This window comes from Rhodamnia argentea, chromosome 10, assembly GCF_020921035.1.
Source record: "Rhodamnia argentea isolate NSW1041297 chromosome 10, ASM2092103v1, whole genome shotgun sequence".
Classification (NCBI taxonomy): domain Eukaryota; kingdom Viridiplantae; phylum Streptophyta; class Magnoliopsida; order Myrtales; family Myrtaceae; genus Rhodamnia; species Rhodamnia argentea.
The window spans coordinates 9,471,812-9,482,777 of NC_063159.1; the positions used below are offsets into that span (position 1 = coordinate 9,471,812).

Consider the following 10,966-nt stretch of genomic DNA (forward strand, 5'->3'; position numbering starts at 1 on the left):
ATCAACACTTTGAACATAAAGATGTTAATTTATTGGGTACATGGTCGGCAAGTGCTCTCTAGAGGCGCTAATTAACGAGACCCTTTTTTTCATTATTTCATTATTTCATTGTATTTTCTCTCGAGGAATAGCGATTTGAGGTTTCCAAATTGAATGGTGTAATTTTGTAACAATATGGTTTTTCTCTGTTAGGCGATGCATACTATGTAGGAGTTAATTGACTTTGTCATGATCCAGTCAATTATAGCACAAGCTTTTACCATCAAGTCAAATACTTATCCAGTATGATCCGTGACGATTTGGTTATAAATACTGATTGTGTAGTCTCATACGAGTCTCTTAATATTCAGACGACAATAATCGAATTTTGGTCCGCTCGTGCTCGTGAGGAGAGGCCTCATTCTCAAACTCGGGGATGACGGGTATGTTTTACATCCGCTATAGTCGTTTGCTAACCTCTTTTTCACTCTCACGCTTACACACCGTCGCTTACAACCTCTAATCAAGGCTGACCACTTCAAATCGGCTCGAACGGGTCTTTCAACCGCGGCAATATAAATTTCACGTGCGGCTCACATGATTTAATGCCTATAGATGGATATAAAGCATGGAATATTGGGAGAACACAAGGGCCCCTCCCTCTCCCCCCACAAGACTTGGCAACTTTATGTACGACTTAAATGGCATCGAACCCCCCCCCCAAACAGATGGGAACCTCTCGTGAATGTCATCTCACTTTTGGAACCATTATTCCCAACGACCACCAATTTATATTTTCTTTTATTCATTAAAACCCACAAAAAAAAAAAATTGGAATTACGATAAATTATTATTTTATTTTTCTCTTCCCCGGTTCATGTGTGTCGGTCGGTCTTGCCTTCCAGTTGACTTTGACATCCTCAAAATCCAGCACCCTTCTTCCCTCCAAGGCCCCACCGTTCTTCTCCGTCTCTCTCTCTCTCTCTCTCTCTGAAGATTGAAGAAGATGATGTTGAGGAAGCTGAGATATGCGCTGCCGTGGACGGCGGCGGACAAGGCCAAATCCTCCTCCAAACACCACAAAGATCAGACGACCTCCAAGCTCAAGCCCGCTCTCTTCCTCTCTTCCTTCTTCGCTCTCTGGTTCCTCCTCCTCTACTTCCGCTTCGATCCCCTCCCCACCCGCCCTTCGCAACCTCCCGCCTTCAACCTCACTCTTACCATCACCGAAACCCCCTCGTGCCCCTCACGCGCCGCCGTCTACGTCCACCCACTCCCCGCCAAGTTCAACTCCGACCTCCTCCTCCGCTGCCGCTCCCTCAACATGTACATCGACATGTGCCCTCACGTCTCCAACCGCGGCCTCGGCCTCCCCATCCCCTCCGTCGCCGGCGCGTCCGGCGAAGGCGGCGACCGCTGGTTCGCTACCCACCAGTTCATCGCCGAGATGATCTTCCACGCGCGCCTCGAGAACCACCCGTGCCGCGTCCGCGACCCCGCCCGCGCCAATCTCTTCTACGTCCCCTTCTACGCTGGCCTCCACGCGTCCAGCATGTTCCGCGAGCGCAGCCTTCCGTCCCGAGACGCCCTTGCCGTGGAACTCGCCGAGCACGTGCAGTCCCTCCCCACATGGCGGCGGCGCGGCGGGCGGGACCACTTCCTCGTCCTGGGTCGGACAGCCTGGGACTTCCTCCGGCTCTCGAACCAGGGCCCGGACTTCGGGGCGAACTCTCTCCTGGACCTCCCGGCCGTCAGGAACATGTCGGTCCTGACGGTCGAGCGGCAGCCCTGGACCGGATCCAACCAGCATGGTATCCCGTACCCGTCCTACTTCCATCCCGCCACTTCAGCCGAGATGCTGGCTTGGCAGAACCACGTGAGCGAGTCCGATCGGCCGCACCTGTTCTCCTTCATTGGCGGGCCGCGGAAGGGCTCGGGCATGGCGGCAATAAGAGACGACCTCATCCGTCAATGCGGCGAGTCGGCCCGGTGCGAGCTCGTGGTTTGCGAGCCGGCGTCCCCCGCCGCTTGCCACAAGCCGGGGCGGGTGCTCGGCGTCATGGCGGCATCGAGGTTCTGCCTGCAGGCCCCGGGGGACTCGTTCACGAGGCGGTCCACGTTCGACGCTGTGCTCGCGGGCTGCGTGCCCGTGTTCTTCTCGCCGCACACGGCGTACACGCAGTACCATTGGTACTTCCCGGCGGACCCGAGCGAGTACTCGGTGTTCATCGACGTCGGGGAGGGGGAGAAGAGGCTTGCGGTGGAGATAGAGAAGGTGCTCGCCGAGATCCCGCTGGAGAAGGCGGACAGGATGCGGCGGAGGGTGATCGAGCTGATACCGAAGATCACCTACGCGCATCCGAACGCGACGGAGCTGGGGTTTCGAGACGCGGTCGACGTCTCCCTCGACGCCTTGCTAGAGCATATGGAGTCCAAGCTAGAGAAGACCCAAGTTTAATTATCGATTTTTATCAATAATTCTTTCCTACGTTTAATTATTGATTTCTATCAATAATTTTTTTTTCTCATTTTCGTAATTCATTTTAATTCTTTTTTTTTTTTAACATTGTGTTGATCATTGATGTGATGTAATGACATTTGTCACGATCAGTGTTAATAGCATATGAGATTGGATCGCCATTCGGCCTCTCTCGTGCGCCAATGCATGTTCCCCTTCTTAGTTGTTTCTTGATGCAGGCCTTTGGTTTCGTTGGAAATAATCATATTTGACTTGGATTTTACCTCTTTAATTTCACTTTAAATCTTTTAAATTTGGAATTGCACGGTTTTGAATTAGAGAAAAAAACGAGGAATCCTCTGTTCGACTCCGACTCTCTCATTCCAGTCGTCGTTTTTCTTTTTATTACTTGAATTTATCGGGACTAATGCTACGAGTTTTTAGATTCCAATGGGACCTTCGTAAAGTTAATTATTATGAATGTTGCGACTAATTGGATTGGGAAATTCTTTGGCAATGAATCATAATTTATTCACCGTACCCTTTAATTTTAAGACCGGAAACTTTTTGTACTTTTCAACCCTATACTTGAACCCTTTTTCATTTTCAATTCAAATTTCATCCTTATATTTTCAATTTTTTATTATATCAAATCCTTCCATTTCACAAAAAAAAAAAAAAAATCAAATCCTTTTACTTGTACAAGGTGTCTCCTCATGCACTCTCCGTCAATCCCGACTAAAAAATCCAGTTGCCTTAGCTAGGGAGAACATGTTATCTATGTCAGTCGAGCTACAAATGCAGCTCTTATTTTCCAAGAATATAAAAGCATTTATTCTCAAATGGTGGGCAATGAGAAGGAAGATATCCAATCAGTAAAGAAGACAACAACTATGCTTTTCCCTCCTGTTTTTTTTCCCTACGTGTCGCGAGAGGAATGCTATTCTTTTTGATTTTAAAAGAAGAGTCATTCCATAGGATGTGAAACTTCCAAGAAATTGAAATCGACAACTAATTTAGTCAACAATCGACTACAAAGGATATGCTTATTGCGCCGCTAGTATGGAAATGAGAAATTTCGATCCACAGAAAATCACTTCAACCCCACGGCATGAACATGGCTCCTACAATCTCTCGGAAAATCGTTTTTCAGAAATAACCACGGACGCCTGGTTACAAACGGATAGATTTTGATCGTTCATCGGAAGCTCTTCGGACACGTGTATTAAATGATAATTTGTATAAAGATTACGACACGATGCGTGCGGATCGGTCCGGTGAACGATGGGATAAGGTCCTTAGCATAAAGGGCAACATAATCAAATCTCTATCTCTCCATTGGGGGAAAGAAACCACAGAAAAGGTGAGGAAGATCCAAAATCACCTTCCAAGGCAATAGTGCTATTAAAAAACAGATAAAAATCAAATCTTGCACGAGAGACCTTCCCTGGTAAAGAGCAAAAGAAATGAAGAAGGGCCCAAACCCAACCCAAGAAGGAGCCTCAGACAAAAACGGCCTCCTCCCTCTCATGTCTTCTCCGGGACGCCTCCTCGTCTTCTTCCTCCTCCTCCTCCTCAGATCTCTCTCTGTCTCTCGATTCTCTCTGTTCTTACAAGTAACACACGCTCTCTTTCTATCTCGTCCCGACAACCGTCTGTCTCCCTCCATGTGATTCGCCTTCCTCTGCGAAAAGAAAGACCCAAAAAGCTGTTCATTCTCTTCCCTCTTATTCCCCATTTCACATGAAGATCTGATCTCTCTCTGTCCCTGACTTCGCCTGCGAGAATTTGTGTCCCTCTTACAATCCCTTTTCAGAGAAAAAGGAGAAACTTTGATTCCCCCTTTTAGCTTGTCACTCCCCCCCTGCTTCGTTTTTGTCCAATCTCGCCGTCCGCTCTCGTCGGATCTTCGTGGGCTTCTAGGGTTTTCTCCACCTCGATCAGCTGCTTCGTCGTCGTGTTGCGTGTTCCTTGTGAAAGGTGGGTTTTTGCTAGGCTTTTTTAGCTGGGGAAAGTTAACCTCTGGGCTTTTTGATAGGGGTCGATCGTTAGTTAGAGTCGCGGCTTCAAGGTGGGTTGGATTCTGTGCGATTCGGGGGGGATTTTTTGGTGCTATGGAGAAGGATAAATTGTCTGGTCATAGTGGTGGGTTACCGCCTCCCTCGGGTCGTTTCGCGGGGTTCTCGCCGAATGCAAATGCCTTCACCGTGAAGCCGGAGTCGTCGGCGGCGAGTTCCTCGTCGTTCCCCCTGATGGCTCAGCAAAACCTGGTCCCCGACTTCAGCCACGATATTAGCCGGATGCCCGATAATCCGCCGAGGAATCGTGGCCACCGCCGCGCACATTCTGAGATTCTCACTCTTCCTGATGATATTAGCTTCGATAGTGATCTTGGAGTTGTGGGAGCCGCGGATGGTCCTTCGTTCTCAGATGATACGGAGGAGGATTTGTTTTCCATGTACCTTGACATGGATAAGTTCAATTCGTCCTCCGCGACTTCGTCGTTTCAGATGGGAGAGCCTTCTTCTGCTCCTCTGGCCATGCCGACTGCTGCGGAGTCTGGTTCGGGTGCAGCCCTATCTTCTGCAGATAATGTGGCTTCTGGGTCGACTGAGAGGCCTAGAATTAGACATCAACATAGCCAGTCTATGGACGGGTCGACGAGTATTAAGCCCGAGATGCTTATGTCGGGTTCTGAGGATGCATCTCATGCAGATGCCAAGAAGGCTATGTCTGCTGCGAAGCTTGCTGAGCTTGCACTGATTGATCCCAAGCGTGCAAAGAGGTATACAGTGGCTCAAGAGAGTTTTTCCATACTTGTAACTCTGGCAAGTTGCAGAATTCAGCGTTTGATGTCACCCATGCCTTCCATATTTAGCATAAATATGTTGTTGATCGTGCTTTAATATATGCTTCAATCATTTAGTGTTTGGTCTTTAGATGACTGGTATTGACTGCATTGTCTAGACATTAGTTGTACATCTTGGCTTATCACTCATGATAGATAGTTCTATGGCAGTTATATGGATGATTTAGGACAATTCTGGGACTATTCCTGCCTGCGATATAGAGGCATGGCTTGCTGAGATTTTTATTCGGTGTATAATGTGGTTTTGTTTTGTGCAAGTTTAACGGTGCAAGTTTTTTCTTTGACTTGATTGTCTGGTTTTAGGAAAAAATGCTGCCGTAGGTTTGGTTTGCTAATTTATTTGAACCCTTTGTACTGACATCAAATTCTTCTCTCTCTTGTGCTTCTACCTTGACTTGTGTTATTTTGGTGATCGTGCATACGTATACCTAGGAGGGCAGTGGTGGTGATTTTTGATAGGTCATAAATTTGAATGCATACAGCTTGTTTCTCCTTCTCAGGACATTATGTGTGCTACACCTCTTGTTCAAGCTAGGCAGTATGGCCTATGCTGGTCTTGCTGCAAAAGGTGTTGGTTTGACCTGTGTGACAATATTTTGACCTCTTTCCTCATCCTCATGTAGTATTTCCTTTTCAGTCTAAAAATATGCAATAGAGTGCACTGTAATCTGCATGGTGCCTGTATGAGCAAGCAATGGATTGAGGTACTTATTAACAAACAGAACAGTTTACATTTAGGCATTGTACGAGGAGAAGGGAGGCCTTAGGTTTTGAATTCAGCTGCTCATGTACTTTGGTACATATTGTGCTTCGTTACTGATGTCTGTTTTTTTTTTCTTCGTAAACTGATGTGCTCTCTTATAGTTAGTATGTCTTCTGTAGTCCTTGATCAAAGATTGAAAGTTTCTTTAACTAATTAACGGATTGCATGACATAGTAAATATTTGCTAGAGGAATTCAAATCAGCACAAGATTTTCCGGTACTGCATTTTGACCTTTTATTCAAGTGTACTTATAATATCTAGGTGCACCAATAGTAATAGACTTATAAGTTAAGGACATTTTCCACTTCCTTTGCAATTGTGTGTGGCTAGAGGTGCTCGTCTCTGTTGCCTCTTTGCAAGAGTTTTGACTTTAGACGTGTTAAGAACCTTGATTAGGTAATTGATGAAAGAGGTTGCTTTCTTAATAAGCAGGAGGGTAGAAACACAAACGAGGACTGAAATTGGACTTATTGTCTCGTTGTTAACTTTCCTGTCTGTGAGTTTCATGTTATATGTCGATTTTATTCAGGACGTTTGTTTTTACTAAGCCTTTCTGCTTGTGAAATTCACATGCGAGCATATGTTTTCTCCCCTTTTTTTTTCCCGTTTCATAGTAAATGTCAAGTGAGCTACTTTACACAACATGTTTAGATAATTATACATACGGCACTGTTGAGTGCTTTATGAAATTATGACTCACTTTTCGAGTAAGATTTCTTCTGTATCAACATTTGTTTATGCTTTCAGTAATATTGTAAGCTTTGATATTTTCTGACTCTTAATGAGGTCTGCTGTGAGTGGGGTTTGTATGGCATGCTTCAGTTTGCTATGAAAGTGTGCAATCTAGGTGAAAATTCAACTGTTTTTCGGTCTTACGTTTTGCCCTCTTTGTCTCCCTTTCTAGAATTCATTATGGCATTTCTTTGTTCCGTAACTTCTTCTTCATCTTTGTACTGTGATTATGTGATATCCACATTATATGTACCTTCAACATCATCCTTTTGGTGATTCAATAGGATCTGGGCAAACAGACAGTCGGCTGCAAGGTCAAAGGAAAGGAAGATGCGATACATAGCTGAGCTTGAACGGAAAGTACAAACTTTGCAAACTGAAGCAACAACTCTGTCTGCACAGCTGACTCTTCTGCAGGTAGATTGTGTCTAATTTGGTGGTGTGTATGTGAGCTGATTTGATATGTTCATTCCTCAAGTGCTACAAAAGCTCTCAGTGACATGTTGTTCTCCTTTAGATTTTCTCGTGTTATTGTTCTTGACAAGTAATGTTGCTTGCACATTGGTATTTTTATCGTTATATTTCTTGTTTGGATTATGCAGAGAGACACAAATGGTTTGACTGCTGAGAATAGTGAATTGAAACTGCGGTTGCAAACAATGGAGCAACAGGTTCATTTGCAAGATGGTAAGGCTTGTTCTTTCATATGTCCCTCTGTAGTGTAGTAACTACAATCATATCGTTTGCACTTCTGCTTGTCTAAACCTTTTCATAAGCTCACACAAGTTAGTATTGTATCATTATAGAACTGTAGTGTCTCATTGCTTCCGCATATAAAAGAAAGATGCAATTGTATGTTATTAGTTGTATCTTCTTCAGATTTCTGCTTCTTATGCTCTGGTGCTTGTACTAATGAAACACCAAGGACTGCAGATTTTATTTTATTTTTTGGATAAGTACGAATGTATGTGGTCTTTTACTGGTTTCTTTAAGATGACGAAAACGTATTGGGCCTGTAGTAACTCTCTTTACAATCTAAGTGTTTACCACGAAAATGAGAATTGCTCTTGAAGTGTTCTACTTGAAATCTTTTTTTTAATTCCAGGATTGGCTGAGAAAATGTGATAAATTCGAAAAGTGGGAAGTCATGAGTACTTGGTGAAAACAACAACTTCTAGTCGAAAGAGAGTTCTTTCTTTTCCTTTAGAATTACCTTTTGGAAAAATCTGGTGTAACGCTATGATCAGTAAATATAGTGAACTCGAATGAAAATGTCCTAGTGTCTGATCCGACATAGTGAACCAAGCCCTAGTTGGTGTTCTTGCTGTAGCGCACATATCAACAGACTAGATGCTATTAATGATTTCTCTTTAATATGTCCAATTATGAAAAGAATTGTAGTGATGTTGTGGCATGGAAATAGTTTATATTAAATTTTTAATCCAAATATCCTAAGACATGAAGTTCTAATTAGGAAACTGAAATGGATGCAATCTAACCTCAAATGCAATGCAATTTTTTTGATATTTTTTTTATGCATGTGCCTAATTTAGTGATGTTGACCACTTTTACCTGATGTGCGTTGCATGGTTAATTGAGCATCTTACATAGTTGTGTTATAAAAGGATTCGAGAAAAAACAAAATTTTCATAATATGGAAGTTAACTGCTTTGGTGGAAATTAATAAAGTTGCAGTGCCAGAGGTCCTACTAGAAAGAAGATGAGCAGGAGAAATGACATAATCATCTAAGTTGGATGGGTCAATGCACCTGTTTGTAGTTATAGTTTTCTTATGGACTGCAAATGGAGTAATGTCCATTGTTCTTACTCCTATTCCACATTATGTAGTTGAATCTTGTGATTGAAAAAATCTTTCGCAATTTCCTCCAGTGTATACTGTCTCACATGATATTACCGTATGTATATATCACGGTAATATGAAAATTTTAAAGTAGTCAATAAGGAATTTTGTGGGAGAAGGTTGCATTGTATATTCTTCTGCAATCCTCGTGTTAGCCAAATACTGTGTCTTACCATTGTTCTTTAGCAATACTTATAAAGTAGGTGATCAGGTGCAAGAGAGTATCCAATATAGGGAATTGGTGTAAATCTGGTATGCAAGATATTTTAGATACTGCATGGTGATACTGTTGGAATTTAAGTTTGGTACATTTTCCCGTCTCTTGCTCATTTTTTTTAAATGCTCTTTCATCATTTCTTTTTGGGATATCATCCCAGTGATTATTTTTTTCTGTTTTGCTCTGTTTCCTCATATAATGTTTCGTTTCGTTTGGAGTAATGGTATTTATTTGGACTCTTTGCGCAGCAATCTGAAGTGCTTTACCACAATGATTATGTCTAGTTGCAGTGCTGTCTGGTTCTTGCAGAAGTCATTTCCAGAGATTCGTCTAAGAGTGTCTCCAAGCATTGTTTTATTCTGTTAATAATTGTTACTACAGAGTGTCGTTTGTTTTTTGTTGCTTTCACTCTGAGATTCATCACAGACGGTTGTGTAACATAAAACTGCACAACGATTTAATTTGTTAGGAGGTTTGATGAGGCATGCTCTTTCATCTTCTTTGCAGCTTTGAATGAAGCACTCAAAGAGGAAATACAACATCTGAAGGTACTCACTGGCCAAGCTATGCCCAATGGTGGACCCATGATGAACTACGCTTCCTTTGGAAGTAGCCAGCAGTTCTATCCCAACAACCATGCGATGCACACTCTTCTGGCTGCACAGCAGTTTCAACAGTTGCAGATTCAGACACAGAAGCAGCAACACCAGTTTCAACAGCATCAACTGCATCACCAACTTCAGCACCAGCAGTTACAGCACGAACAACAGCAACCAGCTGGGGACATGAAATTCAGAGGACCTGTTCCTTCTCCTAATCAGAAAGATGGTAATGCAGCAGAGTCAAATTCTTCTAAAATGGAGTGAGTAGCTGCCTTTGGCCTTTGTATCGAAAACGGTCATCTCCTCTTAGTCTGTCGCTAGCAGTATTAATCACCATCGGTCATCAGATTAGACACATACCTCTCCCTTTGAGAATATTTAAAAAAAAAAAAAATAGTAGTACCAGATTTAGACTTTTCATGGGACGGATACTGTCGAATGCATTTATTTGTTTATTTTTTGTTGTCTTGTTGTTTAGATCTTTGATCTGGTTTGAAGTTTCTCATAGTAGGTTTGCTTTGTGAATTACTTACTTGTTGGGACCCTGTAGTGATTTGGTGTAACTGAGAATTTTAGTCTTAACTGGCTGCTTCTGAATTGCCCTTTGCCTTTTTGCTGTGAAGTTTGTGGAAGGGGAATCCAGGTTTACTAAGTGCGGACTCGGCTGTCTGTATCTACCCCTGGTCTTAAAATTTCTTAATTTCTTCTCACTTAACAAGCTGTAACGGCATTTTGGGAATTGCACATGGAACAAAAAACACAATGTCTTGCTTCAGGTTGTAACTTCTATAGATCATGTCAGATTTTCCATCCCTTCTTTCAGTTTGATTCGTCGCTATTCGGGTAATCTGATTTTTCTGATGAGTAACTCAGTCTGACGGCAATGAAGATTATTTCTACGACCGTGCCATTCTTTTATCAGAATAGGGCAGAGGTTTCGGTTCCTAGATGAAGTGGTAAGTTATGATGGCAGACCACATCCTTCGTTACCTGTTTAACCTATAGCTAGTCTTTCCTCTTACATCTAGGGGAAGGTCTTACATGCTGAAGGGCCAAGTTAGAAATACTCGAGCGGATAGTCGATACGCACTCGGCAGTTTTTTCTTATCCATACACTATGCACGTGTCCCTATTCAGGGAATGTGGTTCCTCTGCGTGTTCTGTACTATACTTTATGCTCCTGAGTTCAAATGTAGCTTTCTTTACGGATCAAAAGATGAGAAAGTGGTGATTTTTTGTGTGCACCATGTTCAGATATACTTGAACAAGCTTCTTTCTTTTGTTTTCTTTTGAGAGGTCATGTAAACCAACGAATCTTAAGTTTGAATCTAACTGTCGGCTGCGACATCTATGGTAAGCAAATTGGTCAATCTTGGTTTACAACTTTTCCACGTTGGCTGTCGTCGTATTGCAGAAGCTAAGGCACAATAGCAAGTGCGAGGAGCCGAGCGGCGATACCAGTGCAAATTGTAACTTTACGGCAT

At 43.1% G+C, this 10,966-nt stretch overlaps 2 protein-coding genes across 2 annotated transcripts; both read left to right on the forward strand.

The window, feature by feature from the left end:
- Positions 1-611: 611 nt before the first annotated feature.
- On the forward strand, positions 612-2,601 carry LOC115739161 (probable xyloglucan galactosyltransferase GT17). Its single transcript, XM_030672128.2, has one exon. It carries the CDS (start codon positions 986-988, stop codon positions 2,435-2,437), a length of 1,452 nt encoding a protein of 483 aa, XP_030527988.1. The 5' UTR covers positions 612-985; the 3' UTR covers positions 2,438-2,601.
- Positions 2,602-3,875: 1,274 nt separating this feature from the next.
- On the forward strand, positions 3,876-10,064 carry LOC115739057 (probable transcription factor PosF21). The gene is made up of 4 exons (XM_030671914.2): positions 3,876-5,222; positions 7,087-7,219; positions 7,405-7,489; positions 9,388-10,064. The coding sequence occupies exons 1-4, from the start codon at positions 4,552-4,554 to the stop codon at positions 9,744-9,746; spliced, it is 1,248 nt and encodes a 415-aa protein (XP_030527774.1). The 5' UTR covers positions 3,876-4,551; the 3' UTR covers positions 9,747-10,064.
- The last annotated feature ends 902 nt before the right edge of the window (positions 10,065-10,966 follow it).